Source organism: Bufo bufo, chromosome 2, assembly GCF_905171765.1.
Source record: "Bufo bufo chromosome 2, aBufBuf1.1, whole genome shotgun sequence".
Classification (NCBI taxonomy): Eukaryota; Metazoa; Chordata; class Amphibia; order Anura; family Bufonidae; genus Bufo; species Bufo bufo.
This window is the reverse complement of record NC_053390.1, coordinates 116,126,456-116,147,490: the sequence shown is the minus strand read 5'-3', so window position 1 is coordinate 116,147,490 and position 21,035 is coordinate 116,126,456. Positions and strand designations below refer to the sequence as shown.

At 44.0% G+C, this 21,035-nt stretch overlaps 1 protein-coding gene across 5 annotated transcripts in view; it reads left to right on the top strand.

Moving 5' to 3' along the window:
- The window catches only part of ARHGEF28 (Rho guanine nucleotide exchange factor 28), a 245,723-nt gene that overhangs the window by 138,883 nt on the left and 85,805 nt on the right, over positions 1–21,035 (top strand). For all 5 annotated transcript variants that reach the window (XM_040421454.1, XM_040421453.1, XM_040421455.1 and 2 more), the window contains 4 exons: positions 11,786–11,916; positions 12,104–12,363; positions 19,988–20,186; positions 20,612–20,723. In XM_040421454.1, coding sequence (XP_040277388.1) covers positions 11,786–11,916; positions 12,104–12,363; positions 19,988–20,186; positions 20,612–20,723 — 702 coding nt within the window. The remainder of the gene's footprint in view (positions 1–11,785; positions 11,917–12,103; positions 12,364–19,987; positions 20,187–20,611; positions 20,724–21,035) is intronic.

Below are 21,035 nucleotides of genomic sequence, written 5' to 3'. Positions count from 1 at the left end.
CTGTAGGGATGGTGTTGGGCAGATGATGAACAGTAGAGACTCTTGTTTCTAACAGTGTCTGATGATTCTTTAGGTGTTTTTTTGTTTTTGCAGACTTCAGGGTTTCTTTCTGGCCACTCCTACCCCCCCCCCCCCCCCCCAACCCCGTTTAGGCTACTTGCATGTATGCGTATATTCTGTACGGTTTTGAGATCTGGCAGGGAATCTTAAAACCACATCAAAAAGGCTTCCGTTCGAATAATACAACCGGCTGCATCCGTTCGGAACGGATCCGATTGTATTATATTGGAAATGAAACTGAACATTGTGTCCAAAAAAAAAGATCCGGCACCATTGACTAACAGAGTTTTTGGTGCCGGATCCGGCTTGTTCAGTTTCCAAAGCTGGACATAAAAATGCTGCTGTATTCTGGTGCACTCCGTTCTAGTTTGTTCAGTTTTGTCCCCATTCACTGTAAAAGTGATCGTGCCTGCCTGGCCTTGTCAATCAAAGTACAGAAGGTACGGCAGTTGCAGAGAGAGCTGAGCCTCTAGGTGTGACAGCAACGCCCCCGTTGCTCCTAGAGGCTCACTTGCATATATTAAAACTTTGTTTTTCTCAGCAATGCGGGCACATATGAACATGGGACCAACACAGATGCCTTCAGCTGCCAAGTGCACATGTAACAGACCAGGCAGTTTTAGGGTGCATTCACACGACCGTAAGTGATTTGCGGTCCGCAAATTGCGGATCCGCAAAAAAAAAGGATACCGGCCGTGTAAGTTCCACAATTTGCGGACTGCACATAGCCAGCGCTATATAGAGAATGCCTAAGCTTGTCCGAATAGGACATGCTCTATCTTTTTTGCGGGGCCACGGAACGGAACGACATGAAACGGAACGGAACGACATGAAATGAATGGGTCCGCACCTGTTTCGCAAATATGCGGATCTATTTATACGGTTGTGTGAATGCACCATTATAGGTACAAATCTGCTGACAGATGCTCTTTAAAGGATAACTGTCACACTTAGACTCTAATTTAAATTTTCATATTTTCATATACAGGTCCTTCTCAAAAAATTAGCATATTGTGATAAAGTTCATTATTTTCTGTAATGTACTGATAAACATTAGACTTTCATATATTTTAGATTCATTACACACAACTGAAGTAGTTCAAGCCTTTTCTTGTTTTAATATTGATGATTTTGGCATACAGCTCATGAAAACCCAAAATTCCTATCTCAAAAAATTAGCATATTTCATCTGACCAATAAAAGAAGTGTTTTCAATACAAAAAAAGTAAACCTTCAAATAATTAAGTTCAGTTATGCACTCAATACTTGGTCGGGAATCCTTTTGCAGAAATGACTGCTTCAATGCGGCGTGGCATGGAGGCAATCAGCCTGTGGCACTGCTGAGGTGTTATGGAGGCCCAAGATGCTTCGATAGCGGCCTTAAGCTCATCCAGAGTGTTGGGTCTTGCGTCTCTCAACTTTCTCTTCCCAATATGCCACAGATTCTCTATGGGGTTCAGGTCAGGAGAGTTGGCAGGCCAATTGAGCACAGTAATACCATGGTCAGTAAACCATTTACCAGTGGTTTTGGCACTGTGAGCAGGTGCCAGGTCGTGCTGAAAAATGAAATCTTCATCTCCATAAAGCTTTTCAGCAGATGGAAGCATGAAGTGCTTCAAAATCTCCTGATAGCTAGCTGCATTGACCCTGCCCTTGATAAAACACAGTGGACCAACACCAGCAGCTGACATGGCACCCCAGACCATCACTGACTGTGGGTACTTGACACTGGACTTCAGGCATTTTGGCATTTCCCTCTCCCCAGTCTTCCTCCAGACTCTGGCACCTTGATTTCCGAATGACATGCAAAATTTGCTTTCATCCGAAAAAAGTACTTTGGACCACTGAGCAACAGTCCAGTGCTGCTTCTCTGTAGCCCAGGTCAGGCGCTTCTGCCGCTGTTTCTGGTTCAAAAGTGGCTTGACCTGGGGAATGCGGCACCTGTAGCCCATTTCCTGCACACGCCTGTACACGGTGGCTCTGGATGTTTCTACTCCAGACTCAGTCCACTGCTTCCGCAGGTCCTCCAAGGTCTGGAATCGGTCCTTCTCCACAATCTTCCTCAGGGTCCGGTCACCTCTTCTCGTTGTGCAGCGTTTTCTGCCACACTTTTTCCTTCCCACAGACTTCCCACTGAGGTGCCTTGATACAGCACTCTGGGAACAGCCTATTCATTCAGAAATTTATTTCTGTGTCTTACCCTCTTGCTTGAGGGTGTCAATGATGACCTTCTGGACAGCAGTCAGGTCGGCAGTCGTACCCATGATTGCGGTTTTGAGTAATGAACCAGGCTGGGAGTTTTTAAAAGCCTCAGGAATCTTTTGCAGGTGTTTAGAGTTAATTAGTTGATTCAGATGATTAGGTTAATAGCTCGTTTAGAGAACCTTTTCATGATATGCTAATTTTTTGAGATAGGAATTTTGGGTTTTCATGAGCTGTATGCCAAAATCATCAATATTAAAACAAGAAAAGGCTTGAACTACTTCAGTTGTGTGTAATCTAAAATATATGAAAGTCTAATGTTTATCAGTACATTACAGAAAATAATGAACTTTATCACAATATGCTAATCTTTTGAGAAGGACCTGTATGTAGTTACTAATAACATGATATTCCAGAATCAGTTACTATTAAACTGACTTACCCCATATTTAATAAGATTCAACCCTTAGCAACCAGTCTGCATAAAACTGCAATTTCACTATTCAGTTAAGATGGCCGCCACTGCCCTCACCCTGAGGCTAATCCCGCCTGCCCTCACTAGCCAGTAACAATAGCCCCCTAAAAGTGTCAGTAACCAGAGCCCTCCCCCCTAAAGGGTTAATCTCCTGCAGCACAAAGAGTCCTCTTACCACATGTTGCTTTCATTTATACACTGAGCAGATGGCAGATCTCCCTTCCCTGGTCTGCGCTGCTCCAACTCTGCATTCTCCAGCTCTGCTGAGTGAGGGAGCGTCTGCCAAGCGCAGGGACAGGGAGAAGTGCACACAGCCCAGGCACTGTTATCAGCTGCTGGGGAGGACCTGGCTTTAATCATTTACTTACAGTCCCTGGCTGTCAGTAATGTGAGCCTGCACGCTGCGTGCTCCGTCCTTCAACAGATAGACGGACCATGCCTAGCAACCCTATTTTAAGCACAGGTAAATATAGGCAGTACAGGGAACAAAAATGTGGAATTAAGGGGTAATTGAATACACAGTGAAAAGTTGAAATAGGGCCACCAAGGTGATATTAATCGCCACAATCCAATACTCAAAAAAAAAAAAAAAAACATACGACAGTTATCCTTTAAAGCGAACCTTTCACCTGCATTTCACTTAATAAACTATCAAAAGTACCTTATAGATCATCCTCATTGTGTTATCATACAGTCTTGTCCCGCTTTTCTGCCATGTATATGCATGAAAAAATCGCCTTATAAAGTACTCTTCTCCAGCTCCACAAGTCACATTAGAAGTCAAGGGGGTAGCCCTTCCCTCACTCCAGGCTGTAACTCCCCTGCCCTAACCCCTCCTCTAAGCAGTGTAACTGACACCCGGCTCAGTCGCCGGGACCGCGCTTGTACTGGCGGCGCATGCGCCGTCGGACTCAAGCACGATCCTGTAACTGAATCGCGCATGCGCCGTCCCCGATGCCTGCCTGTCTTCTCTTCACGTGGACGCATGGAGCGTGAAGATCGGGGCGCGCGCGAGGAAGAGAAGATAGGCAGGCATCGGGCACGGCGCATGCGTGATTCAGTTACAGGATCGTGCTTGAGTCCGACTGCGCATGTGCCGCCTGTACAAGCGCGGTCCCGGCGACTGAGCCGGTTGTCAATTAGACTGCATAGAGGCGGGGTTAGGGCAGGGGAGTTACAGCCTGGAGTGAGGGAAGGGCTACCCCCTTAACTTCTATCGTGACTTGTGGAGCTGGAGAAGAGTACTTTATAACGCGATTTTTTTCATGCATATACATGGCAGAAAAGCGGGACAAGACTGTATGATAACACAATGAGGATGATCTATAAGGTACTTTTGATAGTTTATTAAGTGAAATGCAGGTGAAAGGTTCGCTTTAAGTGACAGCTGTACTCTTCAAGATTGCATACAACCTAATGTGTTTTTGGACTGCAGCTTTATAGCTAAAATCAATCAGCGGCAGCATCAAAAAGTCTCAGCGTCACCCCAGCCTAGGGCCTTTTTCACACCAACGATATGGATTGTGTCTCGATCTGTTCAGGGAAAAACAAATGGTTTTGCACGTAAGTTCAATCAGTATTGTCTGGAGCCTTGGCTGCCTGAAACATAGAGAATATAGAACGTATTGCGATTTTTCTTGAACGCATAGATGACTCACATACACATTGAAATGAAAGGGTCAGTATTCAGTCCAGATGCTATGCGTTAACTTCACGCATCGCAATCGGATGGAAAACTCACGTCATGTGAAAGAGCCCTAAAGGTTTGAGTTTGGAAAAAGTGAGGATGTTTGTGTGTGGACCCCATCACTAGTAAATTATCTGTATATCACAGCATGTTTTCAGAAGGGCGGTGTTCCGGCACTAGGACCTCCACAGAGCATTCGTCCTGTAAGCACAGCGCCTCCTTATTTACATATCTTATCTACTTGTGACCCTATCATCTCCCTTGACACAGCCAGAAGCACCTTAAGGGAACAGCTAATCCCCCATAGAGATTCTATTTCTGGCAGCAAAGACAACTGTGAATCCAGTCTCCTAGTAACCCATTCAAGCATAAAAGGTGTACAACTACTCCCATCGCATTAAAGATGATAGGCTGCTTAGTGGTTCTTACATAGACAAACGTCTGCTTCCAACTTGTTATACTTAAAGTGAACGTCCACCTTACATCACTGTATATATAGAATTAACCTGCATAAAAACAGAGTAGCTCTGTAAATACATTGCATTGCATTGTGTTATAGACAGGAGCTGCATTCACAATTCTGCAGGTTTCAGAACTCCGGAGCAACTGCTGAACTGTATTTACAAAGTTGCTTAACATATTAGGGTCTGTTCGGGTTTGTAATGTGAAAGCTTTCCGTGCACACCTAGAATATATCTATGGAACCCCATGTACTGCAACCGACGTATGCTAAAAGGGTGTCCTCTTTGCATACACTAAGCAGGTATGCATTGGCGTACCTTATTTTGTTTGTATAAGGGTTGCACCGGGTATTGAATTATCAATACTTAATCGATACTTTTGTACCGGTATCGATTCGATACAGGGATTTGCCATTTACCGATACTAGGCTGCGCTACTCTTTCAGCGTGCGCCATGTTCCCTCAGCAGCACAGGGGAAAAGGAAGCGGTCTCACCCTCCCCCATGTGCTGCTGCTGCCACCAGTGAGGAGAGAGAGGGGCGGAGGAGGGAAGGGGCTGTCGCCAATGCGCCACCAATGAAGATTAAATATTACTTTATTATAAATATATTCCCCAATACCTTTTATTTGTTGTATTTGCTCGTTTTGTCTGGAAAGCAATCATTAGGAGAAATAAAATGGCCACAGTCCTATTAGTACGCACAAAACCTGTCCTAATCACACAGCAGGACAAGTTACTTCAGAACACTGAGCTAAAGAGCTGCCTCATCTTCCTCTCTGCTCTGCTTGTCAGGGATTATGGTTCTGAAACCCCTTAGTTACCACTAATACGCCTTTTTACTGACGTAAACAAAGGGGTTTTTAGCTAAACAGCTTGCTTTAATCAATAATTACATGCATTTAAAATGGTGCATTAAAAACTAAGTACATTGATAAAAAAAACAAAAAAGTTATAGCTCTTGGAATGCAATTTAAAAAAAAATGTGCGTGGTCACTAAGGGGTTAATATGATCTTCAGCTGAATCTCTGTTGGAATTAAGTTCATGAGGAGACATGAAGTATAGACATGAGGGTGGGGATGTGTAATAGTCTCTATTACCACAGTATGTCCTCTCTGTACTTCATGTCTCCTCATGAACTCGATTCCCACAGAGATTCAGCTAAAGATCTTATCATCTGTATTCAGGATCAGGAGGATGAGGTAGCCATTTTGATCACTGCTCTGAAGTAACTTGTCCTGCTGTGTGATTAGAACAGGTTTTGTGTTCACTAATAGGACGGCAGCAATTTTATTTCTCCTAATGTTTGCTCCCCAGACAAAACGAGCCATTATAACTAATAAAAGGTATTTGGAAACATTTTTATAATAAATATTTTAAGCATTTTCATTTTCTTACGGTAATTCCTGGAGAACCCCTTTTAAGATCTCAGTTTGCTAATACTGAATGGAAATATTCCTATCAGGCCATATACAGAAGTGGCAGATTGTTTTGTAGATTTTTGACTGCGGATTTGGCACAAATTCAGGACCTTTAGGGCATTCCCAGAAAGGATATATATGCTGCAGATCTGCTGCCACATATTTGCCAGCGGCAAATCTGCAATGTTTTACAGTACTAGCAAAGTGCATCAGATTTTAAGAAAGCTCATCTACATGATGCAAAAAAAATAATAAAATAAAATAAATCCACAGTGCAAATTGCCAACATAAATTTATGCTGAGGATTCCCACCTTGGATTTTACCCTTATCAATGCATACAGTGAAAATGCGGATTTTGCTGGGGAAATGTGTGTAAATCCACTGTTGAAATTCTACCCCATGTGGCCATGCCCTTGTGGTTTAGAATCTACTTAAGTAAATGGGGCTATTTTTATTTTAATCTGAAGTTTTCATGTGTCTTTTTAAAGAGGTTGCCCAGGGATTATATTACTGTTGTGTAATTAATGAAACTTTCATGATCGGCAGTGGTCCCACACACCCTACATCTCAGCCGATCATCTGTTCTGTGTAGCTCTGTCAACAGAAGTCAGCACCGGACCTACACAGCCCCAAGCAGAGGTCGCACTATATTTTTTTCCAGCAGAGTAAAAATACTCCTCTTAACAATTTTTTGAGGAGTATTTTTAGCCGAGGAGGAGTACAAATTTTGCGGTAATTCACATATATAATGTATAGGCCCACAATGTTATGAGGCTGATATTTCTGCAGGGAAACCGTTGCTAGTCTCCTATGCAGAAATAAAATGTAGACAATTTTACATTTATCCAACATCATACACTAAACATAAGACCACTGCTGCCATACATGGCGCCCACCTGACGCTGCCATACATGGCGCCCACCTGACGCTGCCATACATGGCGCCCACCTGACGCTGCCATACATGGCGCTCTTCTGATACAGCGCTCCTGACTAGAAAAAGACCATGCGTAAAAATACCCATAAGTCTTTTTCCAGGGAGTAAAATGGCCTGAACAGGCGGCTATGATGCTTGTACAGGCGTTATTGTGACCTCTGGCATCAACACTGTAGCAGCAGGAGCTCTCTACTACAGCGTTTCCCCCATTAAAGTCAATGGGAGCAGGGCTATGCTAGCAAGCTCCTACAGCTACAATGTCAATGGTGCTGTGTAGCTCAGGTGCTGACTTCTGGCAGCATAACTACACAAAACAGCAGATTGGCGGAGTGCAGTCTATTAGACCCCCACTGATCAGCTAATGATAGCCTATTCTGAGGATAGGCCGTCACATAAAAAACCCTGTACAACCCCTTTAGAGGGGTTATCCAATATCATAAACTTACCCCCCATATGCCGGGCCCCTCACAGGCAATATACTTACCCCTTTCCCTGCGCCGCTCCTGGTCCCCGTACCGCCACTGCTGCTTTTCCCCGTGTGGTGATGAAAATATACGGTGTCTGGAGGAGCAGCCAATGGCAGACTGGGACAAGCCTACCTAGAATCGTGAGTGATGCTAGGGAGGCTAGTTCCCGTCCCCACCTCCATTGGCTGCTCCTCCCCGACACCGGATGTTTTATTGGCGCACGGGGAGAAGCAGGAGAGGCGCAGGGAGCGGGGTAAGTATATTTCCTGTGAGGGGCCTGGCACATGCGGGGCAGTTTATGATATTGGATAACCCCTTTAATAATATAACCTCTCAAGCTGGTGTCCTGCCTCTATAAACCAACTTCTGCTACTGGCCAAATTATTTTTTTGCTGGCCATAGACTTCTATTATGACAGAATGCAATATGGAATGCCTCTTATCGTCTTCCGTGGTGCATGCCGTCATAGAATTCTTTTATGGTCTGTGGTAGCGGAATCCATAACGGGATTCTTAGATAACCCAAACCTTGTACGCCGAACTTGAAAACACAAGTTTGCTCAACACCTCTCCTGTCTAATCCCATGTCTCTTATACTATAAACAGTGATAAGTAGGGTGTTCTAGTGGTGATAGATAATCAGTTCTCACCTCTCCTGTCCCTTATACTATAAACAGTGATAAGTAGGGTGTTCTAGTGGTGATAGATGATCAGTTCTCACCTCTCCTGTGTTCTCCCATCTCCCTTATACTATAATCAGTGATAAGTAGGGTGTACTAGTGGTGATAGATAATCAGTTCTCACCTCTCCTGTCCCTTATACTATAAACAGTGATAAGCAGGGTGTTCTAGTGGTGATAGATAATCAGTTCTCACCTCTCCTGTCCCTTATACTAGCTATCTTCATACTGCTTCAAGGCCCTTAGTTACAATGCCTGAAACTGTGCTGCACATGCTCAGTAATGAAGATAAGAGATAAGATAAGTTTATTACTGGACATGCCTGCAGTCATCTCAGAACTGCTAGAGAGAACAGGAAGACAGAATTAAAGGGGTTGTCCAGGAGTAAGTAACTTTTCACAGTAGCCTGCAGCCTGCCTCCAGTATAGAAAGAATCATAGTTAACTTACTTTCACAGTAACATTAGAAATCTGTCAGGCTCTTCCAGTAGAACAGCCTGCCATAGTCCACCATATCTGGCATAGCCATATAATAACGGGAAATGTTAGATCCCATTTACCACAAAGGGATCTGACCATTTTCTGGCATAAATGCCGGATTTCACAACGTTACTGTAAACATAGCCTAACCTACTACCCGCCTCTCTGGTCCTGCTTGCCGTTTCCTGTGTGTCCATCTTCCAGGCCGCGGCTTGTTTAATTCCTCCCTGGCACTGGGATGATCATCTAGCTACCTGGCTTCAGCAGTGGTGATGTCTCTTGTGGAAACGTCACTGCTGAATCCAGTCATTGGCCTCAGCAGAGCAGATGATCATGCCTGAGAGGAAGTAAACAAGCCACGGACCGGAAGACAGACACACAGGAGCAAGTGACAGGAGCTGCGGATTGCAGGTAAGTATGAATTTTTCATAACTGAGGTAGGTTGCGGCACCTATAAATAGTTATTTATTCCCAGACAACCCTTTTATGTTTCTTTTATTTCCATGTAGACTTGCACATGATTCTCTGCATTTCCAGTAAGTACATGCAGAGCTACAATTATTAAGTGTATAACAGTGTTTTCCAGTTATTATATTCTTAGTGCAGTCATGTTTTCTTCCGGGAATTTTAGAAATTGTATTCTAATAAATATGGTTTAAGTTCTATCTAGTTGATTACTTACATGATAGTAAGAAACAGCCCGATGTTCCCATTTTACTACAGGAATTTTGTTATTACTAAATTATTGGCCATTTATGAAGGAGTCAGAGTCGGACTATGTTAAAATGCAGGCGTTGGAGTCAGGGCTTTGGGTTACCGACTCCACCGCCCTGATCACAACGTTGAATAGGACGCAGCAGTCCTCATCCACGTGGCCTCTTCAAACAGCTGATGGGCAGGGTTGCCAGGATTCGGACCCCCACCAATCTGATACTGATCACCTGTCGTGAGGATGGGTCATCAGTATCACGACCAACCCTTTACGCTAAGCCGCACCCCCTTGTTGAGCTGGAAAGCCAGAACATATGAGCTACACACATTGAGGTTTTCTTCTTTTGCTGCATTTGCTTGATAAAAAGGACTAAAACTTGACGTGACATTATGCACCAGAAATGCGCCACATTTTACAACGCGGTCTAGCCGCCACCGCCGTCATGTCTACGCAGACCTGTGCCTCAGCAGGACTGGGTTAAGCAGTTTCTTGCTCTGGGTAACATATAATTATCACATTTCATTATTTATCACCCTTCTATGTCTTCTTTTGTTTGCAAGGTAAATTCAATCCCCCAGAGATGACAAACTGTGTGCATGTGTGGGATTAATGATCGTTACGGATGAATTGTGGCTTGGACCTCTGCCTCTCTCCAGCGGAGAAATGCAGTAATCTCAGTAAAAATGTTCAGCTTGTCGTATCTTGTTGCTGGCGGAAAATATCTAGTTAGTCTAATGCCTCTATTCCTGAGCCGCTCATCCCAAAGCAGCGCCAGAATGTTGTTCTCAGTCCTGAGTAATTTGCTCTCCTCCACTATACGGCCTGCTGTCACCAAGGACCTCTGGCCACTTTTGCTAAGCAGTGCTCGGCGTTGTATCGGACAGGTGGAACAATACTTCACACTTTTGTACTTTTATTTTCTCCATGAGATTGCGTTGCGTCATGAAATATCCATTGTAAAGAAAAAACTGATTGTCATAACAGATTGGTCATAGATCCTGGAAAAAATGGAAGCCATGAAGCCAATGTGAACCGAGCCTTGGCTACTCTTCTCCAAGGTGTTTGACTGCCCGTGCATTCTGATACCTTTCAGGATTGTGTGTTTAATATATACGCTGACAGTACCACACAGTGCTGACCTGACCGAGGTTATAACCACACACAATATGTGTTCTTCACTTTCTATGTTGACATAGGTGACTGTTTTTATGGGCTTGTACAACTGCACCAGTTACCCAATCTGTTTGGCCCGTGTAAAGGGGTCTTTAGATGCCCAAACTGTTCCTTCCCAATATTTTCTGCATTTACCTTCTGCAATCACCTCTGCTGTATTGGGACAAGGGTTGACCACTTTGATCGCTTGTCCCCATAGAGAATCATTGTTTCTGGTCAGCAGATCCCTGTGTACACAGGACGGCCTGCTGCCCCGAAATGATGATCTAGGTGACCACATAAGCGATGCTTTCCCTTGCGTATTCATTGCGTCACAGGTGGCATCTTTACACTTGGTAACTTTTTAAAAACCTTTTATTTAATAACACTTAGCTCAGGGGGTATGTCCTTTCTGATGCAGCTCTCTCCCAGTCACGGCTCAGGAGGCGGTTGAAGAATGGAACTGAGCATGTGTGTCCACCTCAGCGAAGTGAACAGAGAAATAAGAAAATATATGTTGGCACTAAAAAGAATAATAAAATAAAACATTATGAACAGCACGTGAAGTTTCGTTCAAACGTTTAAAAACTGTGGGGATAATTTATTAAGACTGTCACTTTTTGACTGTCTTTTTAGTTTCTTTTATGCCAGTGTTGCTGCCAGAAGATGTGCCTAATGACAGGGCGTCTTGTCATAAATTAGGCTGGCTTCATTTTTCAGCAACTTTACGCCTTTTTTTTCTGGCATAAAATCTGTAAATTTACCGGGGCTAGAGTCCCGACCCTCACGACTCCCCTCGACACTCGAGTGTGGCATAAAAAACGCCTTTTAAAAAGTCGGAAAATAAGGTAAGTGCAATAATTTTGTGCCAAAAAGAAGCGTAAAACTGTTAGTAAATGACCCACTGTGTATGTGTGAAGGAGGCCTAAATGTTTTCAAAGATGCAGTGTTTAGAAATAATTTTTTGGCCTTACTAGCTCTGGTACATTATTACTTTTTTACACCAGCTCTTTCCTACAAGTAACATTTTATGTGGTCTATGCTTTTTTCTTCAGACAAAAGACATTCATCAGTAGATGTTCTCAAGAGGATAAGATACCCCCCCACCATGCTAGCTGCGACCAGACTCGCCACCATGCTCAATGGGAATGATGAGGTGTATGTCAACTCCATGGTAGTAGATGAGGCAAGTAATATTTTCCTTTTTTGGGGATTACTGGTCATTCTGTTGGGGAGGTTAAAAATGTAACTTTTCTAAATTCTATCATTCTTGTCTGTGCCAGTATATTGACAATGTCATGTGCCACCACCCTTACACGTATATATGACTGGAAAGTGCTAAATGTCTAAAACAAGATTCGTCATGGTTTTAGGTCAATGATTCAGATGTCAATTTCATTCACTTGAATGCTGGCACGGATGTTTCATATAATGACCAGTCTGACTCCACCCAAACATCAGAGAGCTCTCTAAGAGACAGCAGTCTCTCAGCATGCACCTCTCCTGAGATGGTGAGCGAAGACTCCTACAGGTTACCTTCAAGACACTTACCTGGAGGACAAAATCGGTTATGCAGGACGCTAGGGTATGGCACTGACAGGGATGAAGCTTATTCAAGTGTAAAGAAAAGAAGGTAAGAATCCCGAATACCATATTTATTAGTGTATTTCTATTAACAGACAGTGATGTGAAGCTGATTCAGTATAATGTCCTTGCTTTTATTCTGCTAGGAATTTTAATCCCGGTTATCCCAGATGGATTTACATTGGTCCATCGTGGATTGGAGATGATAATCTCCCTGGGCTTATGATAAAGCATTTTAGGTCATTATGAATGTGAAAAGTTTAATGGACGCAATGATTCTAAAGCTGTCTACACTTAGAATGAAGCATGATAGACGCGAATAATTCCATAAAATAGGCGCTCTTCTGTTGAGAATGTTTCCAATAGTAAGGTTGCCACTTTTTAAGGTTCTAGTCCTTGGACAGTCCATGCTTGTTAGAAAGGTGCCTTGACAAAAAACTGATACCACTGCCCCCTGTTGAGATCCACAGTAATTACCGGTAGTGATCCTTGAGGAAACCTTGCATTCAGTTTTCACTTTCTCTGATTACAAAGTATCTATTCAAATTAATGGGTTGTGGTCCTAGAGAGCAAGGGACACTCATTGTAATCTCTCTGCTCAATGGGCAGAGAAGAGCCCTCTATTAACTCTGAATTTCCTAATAGGGTATATGAAAATGGGTTTTCTAAACTAGACAACCACATTAAAGGGGTTACCCCATGAATTCAAAAAGAAAATAAAACAGACTAATGCAGTTCATTACTTTAACTATATTAATAAAAAAAAAAACACTGCTCTCCAGTGTAATTTTCACCTTTTATGACTACTTTACTCATCCCTCTGCACCTTTTGTCTCTTCACTTTCTTTTGGTGGACAGGAGCTAGTCCAGTGTGACCATCAAGTGGTCTGCATCTTCCAAGAGTTTGTTGCAATCAGCTTTTGCTTATCCTGCTCCCCAGTTGCTGAAGCTCTGTTTCTGCTCTCACACACAGCCCCATCGATTTCAATAATAAATGCACTATAGTAGGCAGTACCCCTCCCCGCAATTTCCTTCTCTACTGTCTGGAGAGAGATCTAGCTATTTCTTTATTTGAATTTAGGGATGAATGGATGAAAGGTGACTGGGCGGCTCCTCCTGCTTCACTGTGATATATTTACTATGCCAACACTGGGAGGAGAAAGGGGGCATGGAAGTTAGGGATCATCTTAGTCCACTACTGAATGCAGGAGAAGGTGGACTACAATTTCAGCCACAGGAGAGACAGCAGACAGGACAATGTAATGTGCATAAAAACCGAACAACATTTTTATTGCATCTATATTGTAATAATGCTTCATTTGAAATACTCTATTCATTGCATAGTAATATTTTTGTGAAATATCCCGCTAAGTACAGAAAATACCAATAAAATTATATCCCAGTCGAACTCGCGCTGTCTTGAAATGCTAGCTTATAATGGACACCGTATATTGTACATCATAAATGTATTTAACAGCACTAAAATTCAAATTTCTGTAGGACAAGAAATAATTGTGTTTATAGACAGATTATTTCTTTACATGTATGATAAATTAACTAAATTTCATTAAAAGGATTTTCCAGGCTAATGATACTGACCTATCCTCAAAATAGGTCATCAATATAAGAAAGGTGCAGATGTAACAGTTCCCATTTGCAGCTTTCTCTTATCCCCCATGCTTGAATCCTACTTTCTGGTTTATCATGAGTCTACTGTCCCATCATGCCTTAGGGCAGTGAGATATATCCTGACATCAGAAGATCATGTGCCAGAAACTATACCCTTTGTTCATACCAATGCTGCTTCCTTCATCATAAATTAAAAGGCTCCAATGCAGGACATAACATACAGCAACTGAATATCAAAACAGATTTGCTACAGGCAGGGCTGTCTTTAATATTGATTGGACCCTGGGCAAAAATTTACTTGGGCCCCCTGGATCCCGCCTTCCCACACCTTAGCAGGCAATCACACCCTCCACCACAAGGCACACCAAAAAAATCCACACATCTGGTAGAGTACAGTGAATGACTGTAAATACTTCAGTTCTGAAGACTCCAGCGGCTCAGGATCAGTGCTCTGGGCAGCTGGGCTCAGGCTGGAAGTGGGCACCGCTCTGCAGGAAGGAGACCAGGGCTCGGCTCACCCTAGTGTTACAGTGCACCCCAAAGTATGCAGTATAGCACCCTATAGTTTACAGCAACCCACAGTATGCAGTATAGCACCCTATAGTATACAGCACCACACAGTATGCAGTATAGCACCCTATAGTATACAACACCACACAGTATGCAGTATAGCACCCCACACTATACAGTACCCCACAGTATATAGTAGAGCAGTATAGCAGCCCACAGTATACAACACCTCACAGTATACAGTAGAGCAGTATAGCACCTCACCGTATACAGCACCCTACACTATACAGCACCTACAGTATACAGCCCCCCACAGTATACAGTACAGCAGTATAGCACTCCACAGTATACAGCACCCCATACTATACAGCCCCCCACACTATACAGGCCCCCCCCACAGTATACAGGCCCCCCCCACAGTATACAGGCCCCACCCCACAGTATACAGCCCCCCCCCACAGTATACAGGCCCCCCACAGTATACAGGCCCCCCCACAGTATACAGGCCCCCCCACAGTATACAGGCCCCCCCACAGTATACAGGCCCCCCCACAGTATATAGGCCCCCCCACAGTATACAGGCCCCCCCACAGTATACAGGCCCCCCACACAGTATACAGCCCCCCACACAGTATACAGCCCCCCACACAGTATACAGCCCCCCACACAGTATACAGCCCCCCACACAGTATACAGCCCCCCCACAGTATCCAGGCTGCCCACAGTATCCAGGCTGCCCACAGTATACAGGCTGCCCACAGTATACAGGCCGCCCACAGTATACAGGCCGCCCACAGTATACAGGCCCCCCACAGTATACAGGCCCTCCCCCACAGTATACAGGCCCTCCCACACAGTATACAGGCCCTCCCACACAGTATACAGGCCCTCCCACACAGTATACAGCCCCCCCCCCACAGTATACAGCCCCCCCCCCACAGTATACAGCGCCCCCCACAGTATACAGCGCCCCCCACAGTATACAGGCCCCCCCCACAGTATACAGGCCCCCCCCACAGTATACAGGCCCCCCCCACAGTATACAGGCCCCCCACACAGTATACAGCCCCCCCCCACACAGTATACAGCACCCCACTATACAGTAGTTTACAGTATATTAGCATAACAGCCCCTGTCACCTTTTTCTGATGTAATCTTCACAAAGAAAGCTCCACAGTTAAGGCAAACTTCTGTCACAACACTCCTGGTAGGACCTGTGATGACCTCATAGCCATGTGACCAGTAATATTGCTAGGTTACTGGTCACATGGTGATGATGTCATCTAAGGTCCTAGATCACACTCACAGCTCTCACAGACACAGTACGCTGGCTGGACTCAGTGCCGGCAGGCATGGCAGCACCCCCTGTGTAGCTGACAGCCTGACACCCGGGGCAGTGGCTAGCAGGGCTCAAAAGGCAGCTGCCTTGGGCCCCCCAGGAGCAAATGGGCCCGGGGCAGCTGCCCCTTTTGCCCCTTGGTAAAGACAGCCCTGGCTACATGGTGCAGTGGTAGGCTAATATCTTTAGAATATGCCCGTTTTGATAATTGGTATTTGGGGAAAGACATAGAACAACGATAACTGTTGAGCGTTTATATTAGTGGCACAACCCCTATTTAATTTTTGCGCATAGCCTATAAGACTCTTTATGCCTACTAGGCACTATTCACAAGAAGAAATAATAACAATAAGCCAGTTCTCTCAGCTCTTTGACTAATGAGGGGCAATTTCCCTAAAACAGCGGGCTGCAGATCGGATACTGGCTTAGTCTACTTTCTCACTCGCGTTTTGCCTTTCCGTTTGTGAGATCCGTTCAGGGCTCTCACAAGCGGTCCAAAACAGATCAGTTTACATTCTAATGCATTCTGAATGGAAAAGGATCCGCTCAGAATGCATCAGTTCAGTCTCCATTCCGCTTTGCTTGCAGCGTTTTGGTGTCCGACTGATGAAACTGAGCCAATCTGGCACAATAGAAAACGGATCCGATCTCCATTGACTTTCTATGGTGTTCAAGATGGATCCGTCTTGGCTATGTTAAAGATGATACAAACGTATCCGTTCAGAACGGAGGCATGCGGTTGCATTATCTGAACGGATGCAGACGGTTGTATTATATGAACGGATCAGTCCATGACGGATCCGCACAAAACACGAGTGTGAAAGTAGCCTTAGCTATGATCCTATGTTATGTCTCAAGGTCTGTTTAAAAGTTGAAACATTGACATAGGATAGCTGCCTTACATCTGGTGGCCACAGCAGCACAGCTTTCTTTTCTTTTTTGGATAAAAAGTGAATTTTTCTACTGAGCTTTTCATTCTGAAAAAAATGTGATTCCGAGCAGTCTTTTGATGTGTGTCTATGACCTATGAAAAGATAATTTTCATTGACCTTCCCTTTTAAAGACATGTATAGAGTACTTGCTTGACCTGTTGCAGAAGGTGCTGTGTTGGTGACAAAGCGCTGGCTTAGTTCGATTATCTCAGGATTGATGCATTATCGAAAGACGTTTCTGTATCTGTGTATCTTATAATATTTGTGACCAATTTATGTCCCTTGATGGCATCTTGTAATGATGTAAGAGAAAGGAAATTCTGGTTATGATGGTTACAATAATGTAGTTTCTTCATTGCGAGGTAGGTAGCTCCTCTGTTATACTGTATCTGTGAATCCACCCAACAGGTGCAGAAGGAACCGTAAACTGGATTTACCTGCTCTTGTCACTTGTGGTTTTGACTATAAATATTTAGGAAGACAAGTGAAGGGTGAAAATGATTACACATGCTTACTTATAGTGACAGACATGTCAAGGACTTTTACCCCTGTGGTGACAGAAATGTCACTGGTGTATAGTAATGAGAAGTGAATTGCTTCTCCTCTTCACTGGTATAGACTGCATTCATTTCAATGGGACGGCTTGGTCCTACACTTGAATAGGAACACCTGCTCAGCGCTGAGATGTCGACAGCGAGCAGGTAAACCATGAAGTGCTGGCATGGCTCGCACCTTCTCTTCAACCAACTGTCGGCGTAGGACCCCCCCCCAATCTGATACTGATGACCTATCCTAAGGATAGGTCATCAATAAAAAAAAACTTGGAAAACCCCTTTAAGTGAACATTTAAAGGTGTAGTCCCATCTTCTAAAGTACTTATGTACCACTAGGATATGCCACTGCTTTATGATAGGTGGTGGTTTGAACTTTGGGACTGCTAGTGATCCTGAAGCTGAACGAGGCGCAGTGCTCATTTTTAGGGCTGTGCCCTCTTCGAAGATTTCCCTGCATGTCAATGCTCTTGGTCAACCGGCTGCGCAGGGTACTGCAGCTGGTCCCATTCGCAGCATGCCACTGTGTAGGGAAAAATAGTAATGGGGATGCAACAATAAACCAGCTCTGCAACCTCTTCATTCTCAGGATCCCAGGGGGTCCTAGTGGTCCGGCCCCCACCATCATAACAAAGTGTATCCTTTTGGAAGATAGGAATAGCCCTATAAGGCTACTTTCACACTTGCGTTTGGTGCGGATCCGTCATGGATCTGCACAGATTGATCCGTTCAGATAATACAACCGTCTGCATCCGTTCAGAACGGATCAGTTTGTATTATCTTTAACATAGCCAAAACGGATCCGTCTTGAACGGATCTCACAAACGGCAAGCCAAAACGCCAGTGTGAAAGTAGCCCAAGTATCAGTTATCATATTATTAGAAGAGCCTTTGTCATGAGACCGTGCACTGTAATTAAGGAGATGGACAATACATCTTAATCTGCCCAATGCTTACTCATCCTGAGGTGTGCTCTCCAGGCAGAGAACTGGATCAGTCAACAGCAATACTTTATTCATCGCGACCGCATACCGCACATGCTGTTGCTTTATGAAAATAATTCTTAGGTTGGGGCTACGCGCTGATCTTGGCAGTGTCACCTGTCGGATGGAAGACGGCTGTGTAGTAGTGCAGTTATTGAACTGAATGAGGTTCAGTGCTGGATTTTTGGCAAATCTGGGGTCGCTAATTGCAATTCACAATTTTACCCTTTTCAGTTCAGTGCTTGCACTGCTACACAGTGATCTTTGGTTGTGCACTGGGCGTTGTGGCCAAGATCACAGTTTAGTCCCAGCCTTAGAAGAGCAACCATTCTGGCTCACTTTTGCTAAGATTCCTTTGCCTCAATATATGTATAGCATTACTTTTTTTCTCTCACTGATGGTTTAGTTAGTACTTACTGGAAATCAGCTCTCCTTGCTCTACATGATCAGCTTGTGTTGTACACAACAGCCAATGTGAGGAAGCAGAGCTGCAGGGGGCGGGAGAGAGCAGCAGGCTGAACCAATGGCGAGACAGGAGGCGTGGCTCAGACTATCCCAGTAGCTAAACTGCAGTCACAAATCACAGCTCTGCACTTATAAAACTGAGCTGAGGAATGTACATGGCCGGTAATCATCTTCTCTAGGTACTGGCAACTGGAGAATGTGGATGTAAAAAGAAATGGCAAAACGATTGTTGCAGAAGACCGTTGGATGTTTTGCAGTCCGCAAATTGTGGATCCGAAAAATACAGATACCGGTCATGTGCGTTCTGCATTTTGCAGACTGGAATGGCCGGCCCCTAATAGAACGGTCTTATCCTTGTCCGTAATGCAGACAATAATAGGACCTGTTCTATTTTTTTTTTGCGGAGCAGCCATGCAGACATACGGACACAGAATGCACATGGAGTCCTTTTCATATTTTTGCAGCCCCATTGAAGTGAATGGTTCTGCATACGGACCGCAAAAAAAGGGAACGGACATGGAAAAAAAATACATTTGTGTGCATGAGCGCTGATTCAATGACATTCTATGACGATGTCCATAGCTTAGATATCTGCTATAATATTTGCATCTATGGTGACAATTTCATTGTTTTATGTCAATTAAAATGTTCTCCATCTGCCACCGTTTTATTGGATATGTTGAAAATATTTGGTCTGTTCCAGCCACAGTTGTAGCTCTGAACAAACATTTACTTAGCTGCTGACAAGTCGGTTATATGTTTGCAATTATAGTGTCGTTAGACGGACAGTTTATCATTGAATAATTACCAGACCTTTCATCAGGTTGGCAAAAAATCTTCCCATTAAAGGCAACTCTCCATATGTCCTCTTAGGGTGTATAAATATCGTAGAGGGTGCTAAATAGGCCCAAGCAGAGAACTACTATGCATCAGCTGCTCCCGCTCTGTCGGAGCTGGCCCATCCTTGTATTGGATTGAAGTTCTTGCAAGTGAAGGGCCACCATGTAAGGCCTCACCCGCGAAAACCCGTCCTGCTGAGTGCGCAAGCGCACGGTGTGATTGGTTGCAATGACGCCATGCGCTTTGTGCCGCCACCGCTGTACAGTAATACACTTGGTATAGATCATATGAGTGTATTACTGTACAGCGGCGGCGGCACGAAGCTCATGCACTCAGCAGGACGGGTTTTCACGGACTGTGGTCCACGTATGTGTGAATGAGGCCTAATGCTACATTTTCCGTATTCAATTTCCATATTTCTTCAGTTCCAGCTTAGATGGTCTTGATGCTGACAGTGAAAGTGAGGGGACATATAGCAGATATCAAAGTGCCGATTCTCCATCTAAGGAGGATTCGTCTATTTTTCTTGGGAACAGCGCTGATGAGCTGGACTCTTCTGAGACGAGCAATGAGAGGGATTTTCAGAACCGGCAAGCAGGGACTTTACCCCTACTTCAGAGTAAGGTAAATGCGTTTAGCATTCATAGTTTTTGGAGTCTGTATTTTAATTTTATATTTTATATTGTGTTAATGCAAAAAATAAAAATTAAGCAACCTTTTTATGGTGTCTGGGGAAAAAAATAGGAAAGAACACAAAAAAATAAAAAACCTCTTCATTCCCCCACTGATCCAGCTTAGATGTTCCAGTGGTCCCTGCTGGTCTTGTTCACAAACTGTAAGGCCGCAGTGGTCATGTGTATGGCAAAGGCCTACCAGAGCTCCTGCATCCGATCGACAGGGGATGGAAGAGTTGAGTAGTTGCTTGGTAGCTTCTTTTTAATTTTGTAACCTTTGCATTCATTATTATTTGTTTTTCAGAAAACCAATAAACCTCTAATATGATCCATAATATTGCATAAATTAATCACCAATAAATATTTATCTTCCAGGATCCGTTATCTTCTGGTCTTAGATTCCGCTCATACTCTTATTCCTCTCCCAAAAATTTTCTTGGAAAGCCTCGCCTGGCACGTGACCATTCTATCGGAGAACCTGGGGATGGTGAGTGTTGTTGTCACGTACCATTGAATTGTAGTGTTTTCTAGAGAACTAAGAAGCAGCAGCCAGTATTGAATGTTCACCAGCTGAGTACCGTTTTTTAGATTACAGGTAGTTTACGGTATATACAGCAAGTTAAAAAGGCGCGGGTGCCCCGTCTTCTTCAAGGCAAGATTGTGTATTACAGGGACCTGGAGTTTTATGCTTAACGGATTAGTTCCACGTTATACATTTATTACCTATTTACTGTGTAGGTTGCAGACGGTTGTCACAGCTCATGTTTTCGCCATAGGCGCAGGTTGCAGAGATGGATAT